The sequence below is a fragment of the Diceros bicornis genome, chromosome 29, assembly GCF_020826845.1.
Source record: "Diceros bicornis minor isolate mBicDic1 chromosome 29, mDicBic1.mat.cur, whole genome shotgun sequence".
Taxonomy (NCBI): Eukaryota; Metazoa; Chordata; class Mammalia; order Perissodactyla; family Rhinocerotidae; genus Diceros; species Diceros bicornis.
In genome coordinates this window covers 3311185-3327955 of record NC_080768.1, presented here as the reverse complement: position 1 = coordinate 3327955, position 16771 = coordinate 3311185, and the positions used below count along the sequence as shown (strand labels likewise).

The window sequence follows — 16771 nt, the reverse complement described above, 5'->3', positions numbered from 1 at the left end:
CACCATTGACTTATCATGGGGGCCCTTGCTGAATGCCTGTCACTAAGTAAGTGCTTAACAATACTGTCTCCTTCCCTGCCTCTCCAAGCCTCGTTAGCTCCCTGCCAACGAAACAAAAAACAACACAACATCAAATTATTTTTACCATCTACAATTCAGTTATAGCCAAACAGTCTAAGACCAAACACAGCCCCCTGCCCAGAAGTAGGGAATTAAACGAGACGCTGAAGACACATGAAGGTGAATGCTGAGGATCAAAGTTCCAGCAGCAGGTCTCAAGTCTTCCGCTCAAACATACTCCAATGCTTTTTGTTTGACAGTTTAAGTGTTTTACAGGAAGTTCTTTAAAATAATTTCATCCCAGACACCAGGTTTCTTCAACCATACACAGCTCCATGACATTTGTTTCCATCCGATAGGAATAAGAAGTAATTGTAATTTTTGTCTTTTTTGGTAGCACAGAGAAGTACAACTATCGCCAGATGCCTTTAGTAATAAATGAGGAAAGGCGAGGTGAGAAAAGATTCTGGGCTGTGCTGGGTGCTGGTTTTGACTTGTCTTTCTGAGGGTGTGACTTCAGAAGTGTTATACCACACTCATGCCACTACAATGATTAGTACTAATAATCTTTTTTTAGATGATAAAAAGGAAAATACTCAATGGACATAAGAATCCATGGTTGGGTCTCTTCCTCAAATAAAATAAACTGATTTCTGCAGCTAGTTTGTCTTGCCCTCCAGTCCTGCTCACTCACACGACTGAGGCAGGGCTGTCCACAGGCAGCTCTCTCCCCTTCCTTCCCTCCCTGCCCTCTAACTCTGACACTTCTCCAGGTTTCTCACTCAAGCTGAGAGCAAAGAGAACAGTCAATAAAACATCTCCTGGCCCAGAGTCTGCAGGGTCTCCTGTGGCTTCCTAATCTCAGGTGGAGACAGGGCCTAGAGGCTGCAGTCCTTGGGCCCTGGAGGCTCAGCTGAGGCGGAGAAAGCTCTGCCCCAGGATGACCAGCTCCTCCCAGAGCCCTCATCCCTGCCTTCTGTTCCTTCCCTAAATGTGTCACTTGTAATCCTGTGGAAACAGCTTCTGCCTCTGTATGGATGGGTGGGTGGTGGATACAAGGATTTCATTTTTCTACTTTATCAAAGATGCCCTCTTGTTTACTAAATAGCAGACTCCCATGAACTTATAACACATGCAGAAGATTTCCATTAAATTTCCTCACGGGAAAATTCACACATTTCTCTAAACGCCCGAGCTTCTGAGAGCTGGTCACAGTTTGATGATTGCTGGTCATTTGAAGCCCCTTTCACAAGCCTTTTGTTGCTCATGCCCTTGAAGTGCCTGATATTCCTACCGTTGTTGGGGTCTTTGTTGTGCTATTGTTAACATACAGTATCTAAAAATCGTATGAAATATTAGTTTCTTTTCTTTCCTTAGGCTAGAGAGATCCATCTCCTCGCTAATGCGTTTTTAGCGGTGCTAAATTGCCTCAAGGATTGAGGAGATGAGTCTAAAAATTGTCGCTATAAAAAGAAAAAATGACCCCGAAATGACACACTATGTGTGAAAATCAAAAGGGTAATAAAAGGCATTGCAATATTCACAGCAGCTGCACATTTATCTCTCTGATGATGGCGTCGTGTGGTAGGCTGTGCAAAGCGTGCCATTTGACGACGTCCTGGGAGCTAGTGGCCAGTTTACCACCAATTGTCTCTGCAGCCTCTCCAGCCTCATTTATTAGGGCCGTGACTTTCAGTTAATAGAGACCCTCCAGTTAGGTATCAAAGTTCCTTTCCCAGTGGAATATGGACTCCTTTACTGGAGAAACAGTGAGGTTATCTAAAACAACTTATTCTGAAATAGAGGCAGATGATCACACAGATGCACTTGCAAGATGGATGGAGGGGTAGATTTCACCCTTGTGCTGAGGGGGTTTTCTCCCTACAGCCTTCCAGTGCAGTGGCTTGTTGTACGTTTAGGAGATGATCTGAACTCACGCCTTCGTCTCCCAGTTTGTCCTGCCTATTCATTCCAGATATTTATTGCAGAGATATTATGAGCTCAATAAACGGTGTGAGAGGCTGTGAGCCGTTTCAAGTGAATAAAACACAATGCCTTCCCCCAGGGAGTTTTGCTCCTGGTCCCTGCCTCTCTGTGTGGCCTCCTTTCCCAGCCTCGTGCTCTCTGTACTTCTGTGTTTTAGGTGAAAATTTCTCAAAGGAAACACACAATGGAGCAGTAAAGGAACTAGTTTTGTACCTCAAAGGGAGAGCAAGGAGGAGGAGGGAAGGAGAGGAAACCAAATTTGTTGTGTCTAAGGAAAAACGCTCTCGAGCAGGAAGGAGTGGGACACTTGCCGGGTCTTTGGAACAGCAATTAGAAAACACTGTTCTGGACAAACCAGGCTGTTTGCAATTCCCTGAACAAAACACCAACTTTGATACCAGCAGGGCTTTCTATGGCGGGTTTTCAGTCTAGAACACATAGACTCATTTTGAAAAAAGTAAATCAATTCTATGGATCTTTCAGGACCCAACCCCAATTTCAATTTCTGGCAGTAACTTTTTCTTACCTTTTCACTAAAGGCAAAATGGGTTGTTTTCCTGTAGCAATTTATATTTATGTGACTCATTGTCCAATAACTGTTTGAAGAAATGTCTCTTGCCCCCAGTAGCTCATCAATACATCCTGAGGACTTGCATGGTGCCTAGTGCGTAAAAGGATGACTGTAAACAATTGTTGAACCAGTGTAGGTGAGGTATAATCAGGCCACTAGAAGAAAGTGAAGAATAGATCCATTTCTTTGCTAGCATTATTTCTCAGTCCTATTTCTCAGACAGCTTGACATAGATAGCCTCAGGAAAGCGACTTTTCTTTATTCATTCATTCAACATGTGTTTAATGAGTGTCTACGATGTGCCTACTACATGCTGGGCACTGTTTAAGGCATTGGGAATGTTTTATGAGTAGGATTAAGAATTGAGTCTAGACGTTCTAAAGATGTGGAAAAATATTAGAAATGTTCCTGACAGTTTTTCCTCTCATTTCTTTTCTTGAATCAAATGTCATTTCTTTTTCTTCTAAAGTTAGAAAAATACCTTCAAATTCTTCCTAATACAGTTTTTAGGAAACATTTTAGTACCTTCTTCCAGAAACCACCTGTATAACTAATTCTATTAATGGGAGGTAAACAATTTTTTTTAATGATTAAAAAAAAGTAAGAAGGAAGAAGAGGAGGAGAAAGAAAATGAAAGATGGAGAGAGAGAGAGGGGAGGACGAGAGGGAGACAGGGAGAAGCAGAGATGGTGAATGTTCGAGGGAAACCTGTATAGGTTAAAAATAGTAATATTATTTGCAAAGTAAGCTGAAATGTATATAAGAGGTTGAATTACAGGCCCATGAATTCAGATGTGCCAAATGTAATTTTATTTGTACTGGGACAGTAATTAATTTCTTTTTCAAGATCTCCATGTTGTCTGAGTCTGAAAATTTATTTGCACTTAGAGTTGTTAAAATCAGTGATTTCTCTGTCCATTAGGCTTGAAGTCAGTTATTTCCTTCCCTTCTCCCTCTCTTTATGATGTTAAATGCCAGAGCTTAAGGAAAGGCCATCCTGGCAATGGTGGGAGCAGCTGTGACCTCTCCGCCTTGTCTGTGTCCCCTTAGATGGCTGCCATGGTCTTCTGTGCCTCTGGCAGGGCGCACATCCTCGTCCTGGCTGGGAGGTGTCTTCCAGGCCTGCGGCTTCCTCTCTGTCAACCACAGGCAGCGTTCAAGTGGCCTGAGCACTTGAGGATGACCATCTGTGTCACTCTACGGCTGCAGGGGCTTGATCTCAGTCTTAGGCTCGCCATGCTGCCATTTCTTCTTTACAGAGCCTGCTCCATAAGTCACAGAAGCTTCTCCATGACGTCATAGCCGGGAAATAAGAACAAGTCCTGTGTTACCTCTGGATACCCACACAGCGCTGGGGAGAGGTCTACCTTGTTTTACCTCCTCACCTCGACTTGCTTCCTGGTCCAAGGTGTGGCAGGGAAAACAGGGCACTGCACTTTCACAGCCAACACACCACCTTCACTCACATCTCTGCCAGCTCTCCATGCTCCCCTCAGCTTCGCCAGCTGTCAGTTTTGTTTTGCTCTTATTTGTTTAGTGGGGAATGAGGAAGGGGGAGAAATGCACCATCACGTCTCCTTTAAACGTATTTCGTGACTTATACCTGGGCAACACTTTTGAATTCAGAAGCCTGTAATTTTAACTTGTGCTCTGCCAGAACCACGGTCCTCAGGGTGCAGGTAAAATATGGGAGGACAAGCAGAGGTGTGCATATTCATGCCTGCACACATGCACACACACATGCGCACACACGTCCACGTGCACGTCCTTTACCACTTCACATAGCATCATGCCACGTGGCCCTTGCTCTTCTCAAGAAAGCAGTTCATTTAAGCAAAGATTCTAAATCTTTGGTAGAGTGTGGTTCCGGATATTATTTCCCCGTGTCATCCCTGTTCATTTTACAAGGACAAATATGGCAAATCCTGGCTTGACCTTAGTTCTAAAGAAAGGTTTTCTTACTCTTCTTTTTGTTTTCTCTTGCTTAAGAGTGAAAACAGTATAATATAATGTATTTCTCCTTTTTGCTGGAGATGCAAAATGTTTACATGCCCACTTGTGGTGCCTAAAATGATATCTATTCCTTTGCATTTAAGAATCTTTAAGTGTGCTGTTTGAACTGGATTTTTTAAAAAACAAAGATGCAGATTATCTATCTATCATCTGTCTATCTATCTATCTATCTATCTATCTATCTATCTATCTATCATCTATCTCTATCCATCTCTATCTATCTATCATCTATCTATCTATCATCTCTATCTATCTATTGATCTATCAATCTATCTATCCATTTAGAAAACTGTAAATGGGGAATTGGTTGCTTCAATGGATTCCGTAGATGCTGACCGGTGTGACTGTGAAAGAGGGAAGATATTTCTATCCAGCCAGTCAGGCGTATCAGTGTAATGTCAGTTAGTTAACGGATGGTTAGACGTCACAACTAAATCAACCCACATCTTATTTTGGATTCTAGTTTCATCTTTAAGTCACCTCAGTTTTTTTTTTCCCCCAGAAATGGTTGTAGTACCAATCTTAAATAAATGCACATATCACCATTCTCTAGGAAAATCATATTTAGAAATAGTTCATTTTAGAACTAAACTATATTTAGAAATAGTTCATTCACCTAGAAAGGCGCTTCACACTCTAATGGTAAAGTCAAGTAGATGGTGGCAAATGAAATGTCTTTAGAATTCGAAAGTTGAGCGATGAGCTTTTCAGAAGTACTAAGCATTGAAAAAGCAACATGTGTGGCTTTCCCTCTTCTATTCTATTTAAAACACAAAATTACGCTGCTTTAACTGTTTTACTTAATTTTTGCCATTTGGATATTTATTGTCTATACACAGCATGTCTTGATCTTACACAAAATCAGTTTTACGTCATTTCTTACAGTTTCCAACTACTAACAATTGTTGAAATTGTACAACATAATTAGTCTAAAGTCTTCTAAATTTACTTGTAAATGGAAAGGTACTAAATAACTATTTTTTCTGGAATTTTCTTCTAAGAGCAATTTCTAGAAAACCAAATTAGATTTCCTAATGTTATACATATAACAGCAAACACAGTGATCATAAAATCAAATCATAAATCATAAATGAAAATTTAGTTTATTATAAATTTGAAGTTGAAAGTGTGCATGAATTTTAATGAAATTTTAATTTTAGTGCTAGATGAAACCAAGGCAAAAGATTGAAATAATAAACGAGAAACTGGGTCATCATGGGTTTTTTTCACCTCAACCTGAGTCGTCAGAGCACATCGACTACTTCTTGTCTCAGCTGTTGGGAATGAGTTCACCCATTAGTGGCTCTGTTTTCCAACCTGCAATAAAACTAGTAACTTTTACCAGTAGGATTTTAAAAGATTGTTTTAAATTTAAATTCTAAAGTAATAAAACCAGAAGTAATACAATTACTGGAATATAGAAACAAAGTGGGCTTATCAGGGTGTTACCACTCTGAAAATAGTTCTGTGCCTGTTTTTCCTGAGAGTATAGATATAGCTATACAGATCACTGTTATCTGGGGTGCATACAATTTTGTATCAAGCTTTATTCCTTCTTATATTGCTACATATTTTTTATGCTGGCCTTTCATGTAGCAACATTTTAGTCTTTCAAATATATTTGAAATAATTTAGTCAATCATTGTTCTATTATTGGACGTTTTCATGGCTTCCAAAAAACAACTCTGGCCATATTTTTCCTATTTTGAATGATAAATATATATTATATTGCAAGAAATTAGATCAAGTAGTCAAAGAGTGGTGATATTATTAAGTGGTAATAGTCTTGTCTCAAAACAGAATATGATTCACCAAGAATACCTAAAGGATCTCGATTGGATGTAGGCGAAAGAATGTATGAAGATTGGGGTTTTGTTGGAGTGATGCAAGATAGGATGCCGTAATTGAAATATAGTGTTTGCCATGGAACCAATAATGCCACTTTTCTTCTTTTATATTTAACCACAACTGGAACATTATATAAAATATTAGCATCTCAGTTTAAGAGGATCATAAAAATTGTTGACATACTCTCAAATTACCACGCTTCCTAACCTGTTATTTATCATACCATTTGGTTTATTGTCTTCATAGTACTTAGGACACTTTCATTTTCTTCTTGTTGGATTTGTTTATTACTTATATTTTTCCTCCCTTGACTAGACTATTATCTCCTTGAGATTGGGACTTTGTCTCATTAACCTCTGTGTCTTTGGCACCTAGAATACAGTCTGGCACATAGCAGACATTCAACAAAAATATGTTGAAAGGATGATGAAAAATAGAAAAACTGAAATTTAGGTAAATTGAAAGAACTAAAGATAGAGACCTGGAATGGCGACCACAGAGATAGTATAATAGTTGTTTTTAAAACAAAATTCTTAAATGTATTTCATTTATTCAGTGTGGCTCCATTGGTTTAAATAAAGACTCATGAGCAGAAATCATGGAGGGATGTGTCTAAAAAGTACAGCTGTCTTAAATGACTGTTAGGACTGACAACGAAAATTAGAATTATGTCTACATTTTGTTTTTTACACTTTTCACTTTCAAAATTAATACATATTATGCCCTTATAGTGTAATGTTTCTCAAAATTAGTTCCATAGAATTCTAGTTTCTCTGGATGCTTGGTAAAAAAGGGCTTCATGAACAGATAAATTTTTGCACATAAAATTTTAGTCAGTAGAGAGACCCCTTAGAAAAGAAAGGTGTTTAATTTAGTTTAATCCAGAATTTTTCAAATTGCCTTGACCCTGATTTGATGATTTTTACAGGCACCGACAACCATCCCCAGAGAGAGTGTTATATAGAAGTGTGCGAGATGCTGGTGTCATGTACTTGAATAATATACACTCTGATGTTGCAAACGAGAATTTTCAACAAGCAGGAAAGGAAAACGTATGCTTATTTTCCCCCTGTATCTAATCTATTATTAACTTTATCCATACACATAGGCTACTGAGTATCTCTGCTCCCAAAGACTCTCTCTCACTCCTATTTTCGTCAACATCAAACTCAGGGGCTTGTCAAATGGAAAACACAAGCAGAATTTCCTCTTTTAACAATAGGCTTGTCACATAATAAAGTAATACTGCACTCAACTCAGTGCCAGACATCAGGCTAGAAGGAGTAATTGGGTGTCTTCAAACCTGACGTATGCCTCTTGCCTTGTCTTATGCACCTGTTGAATTTTTATTCTGCAACAACATTTTGCTACTGCTTATAACCTTAGAGCTTCATGTTTTCAGATGCAGCCCTGAAGGCAAAGCCATTCTTCATCTAACTCTAGGCTGGATGGATTTCTTTTTTCTAAAACAAATGATTCTTTTCCTGTAGGATGTATTTCTGAAATATAATATCACTGACCCTCTTCTGCATATAATTAATGCTTGTCATAGTAACATAAAGCATAGAGTCTTTACTGAGATTTTTTTTCCTCTTCATTGCGAGCAATTTTTTAAAATTTCATTGTGATAAGAACACTTAACGTGAGATCTATCCTCTTAATACATTTTAAGTGGACAGTATTGTTGACTATAGGTACAATGTTGTACATCAGATCCCTGCAGCTTATTCACCTTACTTAACTGAAACTTTATGCCTGTCGATTAATAATGCCCCATTTCCGCTTCCCCCATCCCCTGGTAACCACCATTCCAGTCTTTGACTTTATGAATTTGACTATTTTATTTTATTTATTTTATTTTGGGGGGGGTGCCAAGTATTTTTTTTTTTAATTTTTTGTTTATTGCAGTAACATTGGTTTATAACATTGTAAAAATTTCAGGTGTACATCATTGTACTTCTATTTCTGCATGGACTACATCATGTACTCTACCCAGCAAGGTTATCATTCAAAATGGAAGGAGAGATCAAAATTTTCCCAGATAAGCAAAAATTAAAGGAGTTTGTCACCAAGAAACCAGTGCTACAAGAAATGTTAAAGGGACTGATTTAAGGGGAAAAGAGAAGACCACAAATAGGAAAAATTATCTATTTCCATGATAAGAGGGAAATGGATACAAATGCACAAAAAAGAGGTTAGATATGATATCAAAAACATAAAAGGAGGGAGGAGGGGAGTTAAAGAGTACAGCTTTCAGACAGAGGTCAAACTAAAGTGACCATCAATTCTGTATAGAAGAATTAAGGAACAGAGAAGGACTACTAAAACACTGAGAAAAAAAAAAAAGTTAAAAAAATGACTATTTTAGAGACCTCGTGTAAGTAGACTCATACAGCACTTGCTTTTCTGTGTACTGAGACATTTTCTTAACCTGGACTTTTTCAATCCTTGTTTTTATGAGGTATTTACTCACATGGAATGACATCCGATTTGTTTAGTTTCAGGGTACACATTCTTTCATGTACATTTCCTCACATGAGCCACAATACACGGTCAGGCTATCTCTATTTTAGAGAAGATAAGTTAAGGTTCATATATTTATTTAGCTATGGCATTGGCAGAAAAGGAATTTGAACCCAGGTCTTGTGACTCTGTATCCTGTGCTGCATTGCAGGGTTGTATCTCTGAATAATCTCCAATGAATTGCTTAATGTTTAATATTGCTCTGATATTATAACACAGTAGCAGCAATATGATGATTTCTTTTTAAGAGCACTTCCATGAATAATTGGGGTTCTTTTTGTTTTGTAATTGCTTAGGGTTGGTGCAAATGTGCAGTTCTCCTGCGAGGACAATTATGTGCTCCAGGGATCCAAGAGTGTAACCTGCCAGAGAGTCACGGAGACCCTGGCTGCGTGGAGCGACCACCGACCTATTTGCCGAGGTAAGGCGGACACGATGGGTCATCCCCAGTTTCTCTCTTTCATTAGACATGGCGTGTTTTTCTGAATACACAGTGAAACTTAAATGCAAAGCATTGTTCAGAGACAGAGCTGAACTTGGTAATGATGTATGTTTTCATAGTGATGTGGGTAAAAAAGAAATATTTCCTTGAAATTTGTCAGGAGGCAAACATTTTCAAGGATATTTTTGGTTTTTAAATTTCAGGAAATGTATGAGCATATCTAATCATTCAAACTCACACACACATACTCAGCATAAGTTGGTATCCAGCTCTCTCTATATATACACCGTTTGCATATGTATGAAAATACGTTACATAGCCAGACTCTTTGGAAAGCTTTATGAGCAGCCCTGGGAATCTAAAAATTCTCAGCTTTCAAGGGTAGTAAGCTTGGGTTTTGATGATTTCAGTGAGAATTCTTGGGTTTTGATGATTTCAGTGAGAAAAGGAGTTTGTTAGCATGATCCCAAGTCATTGTTTTATTCATAAATTATCTTAAACTAATCTCTGACATAGTTAGCGGGACAAAATATGGCATCGTCATCACCTTCTTCAAAGAGATCAAGTTATTGCTTTGTGACTTCTATGAAGTGTGGGAACCATCCTGCCAGAACTGGAGAGTCCAGATGGAGCCCAGTTGAAAGCTGTCATGGCTGTTTTCATATGGAAAAATTAATAAAATTAAAAGAAAAACTGGGATTTTTTTGTTTTATTTTTGCATTTTGGCCATAAAATCATTTATGCAAATTGATAGTTTTGATGAAAGGAAAAAAAAAAAACAAAAAATAGCACACTAAGTTGACCAAGGAATACCAAGGAATAAAAAGGAAGGTTTCATATATAAAAATATCTTATCCTTCCTTATTGTCTTTTTAAGGTGAATGAATTCATAAATTTTTATTTTAAACAGAAGTTACGTCCTACGAAATGAAGTAGTTACCAAATACATTGCTAGCTTTATCTAAGATAAAAATACTATATTGCAGGATTTACCATATTGTACCCCTTACCTATAACCACTCGTGCTCTGCACATGTGGGAAACACAGTGTTGTAGCATCTCTGTGCACCCCGAGGGCAGAGCGGGTATGCGATCTGGCTGCAGGGGGCTGTTTCCTATGAAACAGAAATCCTTAGTGGAGAAGCTCCAATCTCTGGTCAAGGAAACGGGCATGGCTGTGTCCTTCTGCTTTTCATCACTAGTCTACTTCGTACATTGTCTAATACTAAAAAGTGACACTATTAGGCTTTCAAAGGAACTGTAGCAAAATTCATGTTCCTGCCAAGTGGTGGTAATGTCTAATGCCCTCAGTTATAGATGAGGACTGAGTCACAGGTATTATTTTCCCTGAAGGAAAAAAAAATTTGCTTTTATTCTTTAATATTTTCCTTGTTCTTCTAAACCAGAAACATATGTCATTATTTTCAAAGTCCAAACTAGAAAAAACTAGTAAATACACATCCATTTTAAATTGATATTTTAGAGTAACACAAAAGAAAAACATGTGTAGGATATTATTTGATTCTTATTTATTAATCCAAAACTTTTCGTTTTTTCTGCCCTGACTCCCGTTTTAGTCTCAAGACACAATCTCAGTACCTGGGCTCCAACTTTAACCTGAATTGGTGTCAGACACTCACAGGTGCTTATCTCCTGGCAGACAGCTGCTCCATCCAGGAAAAAGTGGAGCCGTGTCCTCTCCACCAACCACTCGCTCTTAAGAGAGAATTAGGAATTTTTCAACTTCCTGTCCTCACAGATTCCCATGTCCTAGTGGGACATGTTTTAGAAGAGCAAAGCTCTCCCATAGGATCTTTGTTTGTTGTGTGGTTTGCCTGGGTTGGTTTTCTACAGAAGTCTCACCCCCACTGTCCCACCACCAACTCTCTCTTTCACATCCAAGCAAAGAGCATTCAACGTCATTCATCTCCTCTTTTCTCCGCTTGGCTGATGATCCAGATGTTTTGCTTAAATTAGATGTATCTGCATTTCCATGGAGTAGTCCTTTAGTTCTAGTTCAACTTATTACTTTTAACTTTGTGAAATAATGACATATAGTAACTGGAAACAATTCTTTTCTTTTTTTGCCTTTGTTTTGTTTTGTTTTGTTTTGTTCGGCAGTGGAAGATTTGCCCTGAGCTAACATCTCTTGCCAATCTTCTTCTCTTTTTTTTTCCTCCCCAAAGCCCCAGTGCATGGTTGTATATCCTAGTTGTAAGTCCTTCTAGTTCTGTGTGAGCCGCCACCACAGCATGGCAACTAACAGACCGGTGGTGTGGTTCTGTGACCAGGAAACAAACCTGGGCCACTGAAGCAGTGAGAGTGTCAAACTTTAACCACTAGGGCATCAGGGCTGGCTCTGGAAATAATTCTTAAGAAAGCATTTTCAAAAAGAGTGTATCAAATCTATATACCTTATCAAGAACAGACTGTGTCAGGGGAATTAAACAATATATTTTAAAATTTAAAGTTTTAAAGAAATATATATTTTAGTACATTTAGAGTAGTGAAACATTGAACAAAAAAAAATTAAATAGAAAGCCCTGAAATCTCCTAAATAGGAGGACTTGTGATATATTGTTTAGAATTAGTTGATAAAAATCAGATGACAAAAATCCAAACCCAAGAGAAGCTTAAACCAAATGGAAATGGATTTCTGTCACATGAAAAAGTTCAGAGTCAGGCAGTACAGGATGAGGATGGCAACTCTGTTTCAGGGATGGAAATTTCCTCAAGACTCACCCTGTCATCCTTGTGGTCAGCCCCCCACCCTCATGGACCAAGGGGGTATCCAAATCCCAAGTAATATGTCGGAAGAGGGCTAGGAGAAGCAGGGAGAGGCATTGCACGTGCATCCTGAGAAGGGTTCCCAGAAACCATCATGTGCATTTCTGCTCAGTCTCATTGGCCAAAGTCCAGTCAGATGTTCTTACTTTGTTGTGAGACTTAGAAATATAAGGGCAGCCAAATAGACAGCAAATAGTTATATTTCTATGGAGGAAAAGGAGAATAGATATTAAGGGAAAATGGCAATCTCTGCCAAGGGGTATACTTCTATAAGAAGGAGAGATGAAATAAATCGTTGAATGAACATCACATTTTTTTTTTGCTTCCCTGTATCATCTGCAGCTTTCCATGAGTGAAGAGGGCAAATAAATGAGGTGATCATTCAGCCTTCTCTTATGTCCTTGGCATTTTTGTATCAGTGCAGAACTTTAGTTGTAAGCAATGTGGATGAAAAAAAGATGGAACTGTGCGTACATGAATATCCCACTTTCTGGGCTGGAAAAGGCTCATCTGTAAGTGTCATAGTTCAGTAAGAAACCTGTCCTCCACTTCCACAGCCAATTCCCTTCTGCTATCCTGTACTCACCTTCTGGCCACATGACCCTCTCACAAGGGGGTGGCTTCCTTCATCAAAGCCAGCAGGAACATCCCTCGCTCTTGTCTGGAAGACAGAGTCCTGTATAACACCAAGCAATCACCGTGTGACGTGACCTAACCAATCACTTATACAGATGAATGGTCAAGTGCATTAGTGCTTCTAGGCTGATCCGATAGAGGATCACTTTGAGGAAGCTCTAGATCAGTGCTCTCCACTAGAAATAAAATGCTAACCACATACGTGATTTTGTAATATCTAGTAGCCAGATTAAACAAGTAGAAGAAACAGGTGAAATTAATTTTAATAACATATTTTATTTAACCCTATATACAGCCACTATAAAGATTATAAGAAGATGTTTTACATTCTTTCTCTCTCTCTCTCTCTCTTTTTTTTTAATCCTATGTCTTGGAAACCCAGTGTGCATTTTGTACTGATGGCATATCTCAGCACAGACCAGCCACATGTCAAGTGTTCTGTGGTCATATGTGGCTAATGCCTACCATATTGGATGGCACAGCCCTAGATGTTTAGCTCAGCCCACAGTCCTAGTCTTCCTCCTAACTGTGGAAAGCAATCAACACCCTTGTAGGCGTGAAGGGAAGAAATGCGATCAGTGAGTCATAATGCGTTTCCTGGCTGGCATCCCTCGCTGTAGAACATACTTTCTTCAGTTAAAATCCGTAAGTTTTTCAGGCTGGCCACATTTAGAAACCCTGAATCTGTCATCATTCTTTCTTTAAATAGTGTTTCTATTTGCTTTTAATGCTTGATTCATCAATTAGAGAAGAGCTGGAAAAAATATTTTTTTAAAAGTGGAGCTTTTATAACCATTTCTATAAAACGATAGGTTTAGATATGTAAAATGTAGGGGAAATGGATAACATGAAACAGAGATATTTCAAATGCTATCTAAAACAGACCATAGGAATGTTTACTTAGCTTTCAATAGTTCCGTACGCCAAACTCAGTTTTCCGAGTTCATTTTCCACTCTGTGCTATCACCATAATAAATTGCATGTAAGGAGAGAGCATCACGGTTTGGGTTCTCCTGATTCATTCCGAGCCTTTAAAGGAGCCCTTATATTGATCATCTCAGCTGAATTCTTAATTCAGTCATCTATCAAATACAATAAAATGCCTTGGGTCTGAGCATTGCACACATTATGAGATTTCAGATCAGTAAATTAAGGAAGGACTGATCCTCAAGGTTCCATCCTCATGAAGGGTCTCTAACTCTTAAGTAATTATGGTGCCTTCTCTACAGAAGGCATATCTGATGGAAGCGTTGGATAAATTGCAGTGAGTCAGAAGTGATCTTTCACATCTGGACACCAGTGTCGTTAGCCAATGCTTGCATTAGCTAATTAGCTTTGAGGACAGGGGAACATTACCTTTTCTTCCTGTTACCAAACAGATGAATGGTTGTCATAGCTCAGTGATTATACAAGTGATTTTGTTTGAAATTATGCTTATTTCATTTAGGGATATGAAAACAACTATTATGATTTTTCACAAGGTAAAATATTATCAGTTGTTTAAAACTGTATAAGTATCTTTAATTGGCAGTAGATTTTTTTTTTGAACAAAAAGAGCATTTTATTTTTTTTCATTAATTTTATTTTATTATATTTATTTATTTATTTTTAATTTTTTGTTTATTGCAGTAACATTGGTTTATAACATTGTATAAATTTCAGGTGCACATCATTGTACTTCTATTTCTGCATAGATTACATCATGTTTACCACCCAAATACTAATTACAACCCATCACCGCACACGTGCCGAATTATCCCTTTCGCCCTCCTCTCTCCCCCCTTCCCCTTTGGTAACCACCAATCCAATCTCTGTCTCTGTGTGTTTGTTTATTGTTGTTGTTATTATCTACTACTTATTGAAGGAAATCATATGGTATTTGACCTTCTCCCTCTGACTTATTTCACTTTGCATAATATCCTCAGTGTCCATCCGTGTTGTCACAAATGGCTGGATTTCAATGGATAAAGAAGATGTGGCAATAGATTTTTAAAATAAGCAAACAAAAAAGAAAAGAAGAGGATACGGTTCTATTTTTTTAAGTAAAATGTTCCAGCTCACTTTTCATTCCGTCAATATTTAGGGGGGATTTATAGAGAGAATTCCTTTAATGCTAATGCTCTTTGATCTGTGGAATTAATATTTTCAGTTGCTCACTGAGTTGAAAGGGCACAGAAGAAAAGTGAAGACTTAGTTGCAATAGTAACTGTGGTTACATGGAAGCCAGTTAGAACCGCCAAGGGTCACAGAATAAAGTTATTACTACGTTGGGATTACAGATTAGGCTAGCTTAGAATTGCCCTTGACTTATTAACTTATCCTTTACTAGAACTTTTCTGCTTATTTTTCGTACCCACGCTGTCTGTCCGTTCAGAAATGATCTTTTAAATAGTAGTGAAAAGACTATACCTGAAAGACGACTCTTCATTCTACCAGATTCAAGGTCCAGAGTCAATTTTAAGATTATATTTTATAATACTGGTTATTTTATCAGGTAGCCATTATCTCAGATATTTAAAGAAACATACAGGGGCCAGCCCGGTGGCTTAGCAGTTGAGTGCACGTGCTCAGCTACTGGCGGCCCGGGTTCAGATCCCGGGCGCGCACCAACACACCACTTCTCCGGCCATGCTGAGGCCGCGTCCCACATACAGCAACTAGAGGGATGTGCAACTATCACATACAACTATCTACTGGGGCTTTGGGGAGAAAAATGGAAAAAAAAAAAAGGAGGAGGATTAGCAATAGATGTTATTTCAGGGCCAGTCTTCCTCAGCAAAAAGAGGAGGATTGGAATGGATGTTAGCTCAGGTCTGATGTTCCACACACACACACACACAAAAAAAGCTTCAGATGTGAGTCCAGACATCTTATTAATTTAAATCCAGTCAATTAGTATATTCCTCTCTTCAATTAATTTGATTAATTAAATGGTTACTATAGAACAGTATAGATTCCTGGAACTGAATTAACATAAATAGATAAATTATTACTTAATATTACATAAGTTATGTGAAAGAAATATGTTCTATACTTAATATTCATTGATTAAACAGATCATTGGCATATATTGGCCTTCAAAATCATTTTTTTTTGCCCTTTCCACTTTCCCTCTTGATATATTATATTACCAATTATCATTTAGTTTTAAAAACATAAGATGCACAGATATACATTTTAATTATGAGAATATATTCAAATCTTGCTCTAGAAACTTGCTTGACACTAGTGTATTGTAACTAATTACCTTGGTCAATTAAATACTTTGTTGGCTGGTTGAACACATGTTTAGCACAGAAGCAACTGTTTGAGAAGAAGTTCTCCCATCCCCAAGGACACTGTGAAATTGCTCTGTCTTAGTCAGAACAGGTTTGCTAAGCTCTCTCCTTGTCTAGGATGCTACACAATCCACTCCTAGTGTGGAGTGAGGAGCGGGCAAAAAGCCCAGGAGAGGCAAGAGGCAGGCAAGGTGAAAAGCTTCAGGTCCCTAACCTTCTGAGTCAGGTCGTAGCATCGTTTCATGAATCCCCAGAATATCAGTCAAGTTCGTATTTCATTATGGCATAAAAACAGCTGGCAAAGTAACATAGACGTGGTTTGTAGACAAACGGGGACCAAACATTCTCCTTCTTTAGTAGAGTCCGCATGCATAGCCCCGATTCCCTCACGACCCATTCTTGCTTCCTGTCTTGAAGGCTAGCTCCTCCTCACATTCTGACTGCACATGATCTTAGGGCAAATGGCAGAAACATCCTAAATGGTCATTCCCATTGCTCTCGGGCTTATTGACACTCATTCGTTGGATACATTTCAAGGGAGTTCTTAGTCTTGGTTCATCTCTAGTCTCTCAGGCTATCCTGTGTTGTTCTCTAGCTCTTCTTACTCTCCCCAAAGATTTGATTTTT

General features: G+C 38.4%; 1 protein-coding gene across 1 annotated transcript in view; it reads left to right on the top strand.

Moving 5' to 3' along the window:
* The window catches only part of CSMD1 (CUB and Sushi multiple domains 1), a 1554536-nt gene that overhangs the window by 987391 nt on the left and 550374 nt on the right, over nt 1–16771 (top strand). The window contains exon 10 of the mRNA XM_058524846.1: nt 9298–9422. Coding sequence (XP_058380829.1) covers nt 9298–9422 — 125 coding nt within the window. The remainder of the gene's footprint in view (nt 1–9297; nt 9423–16771) is intronic.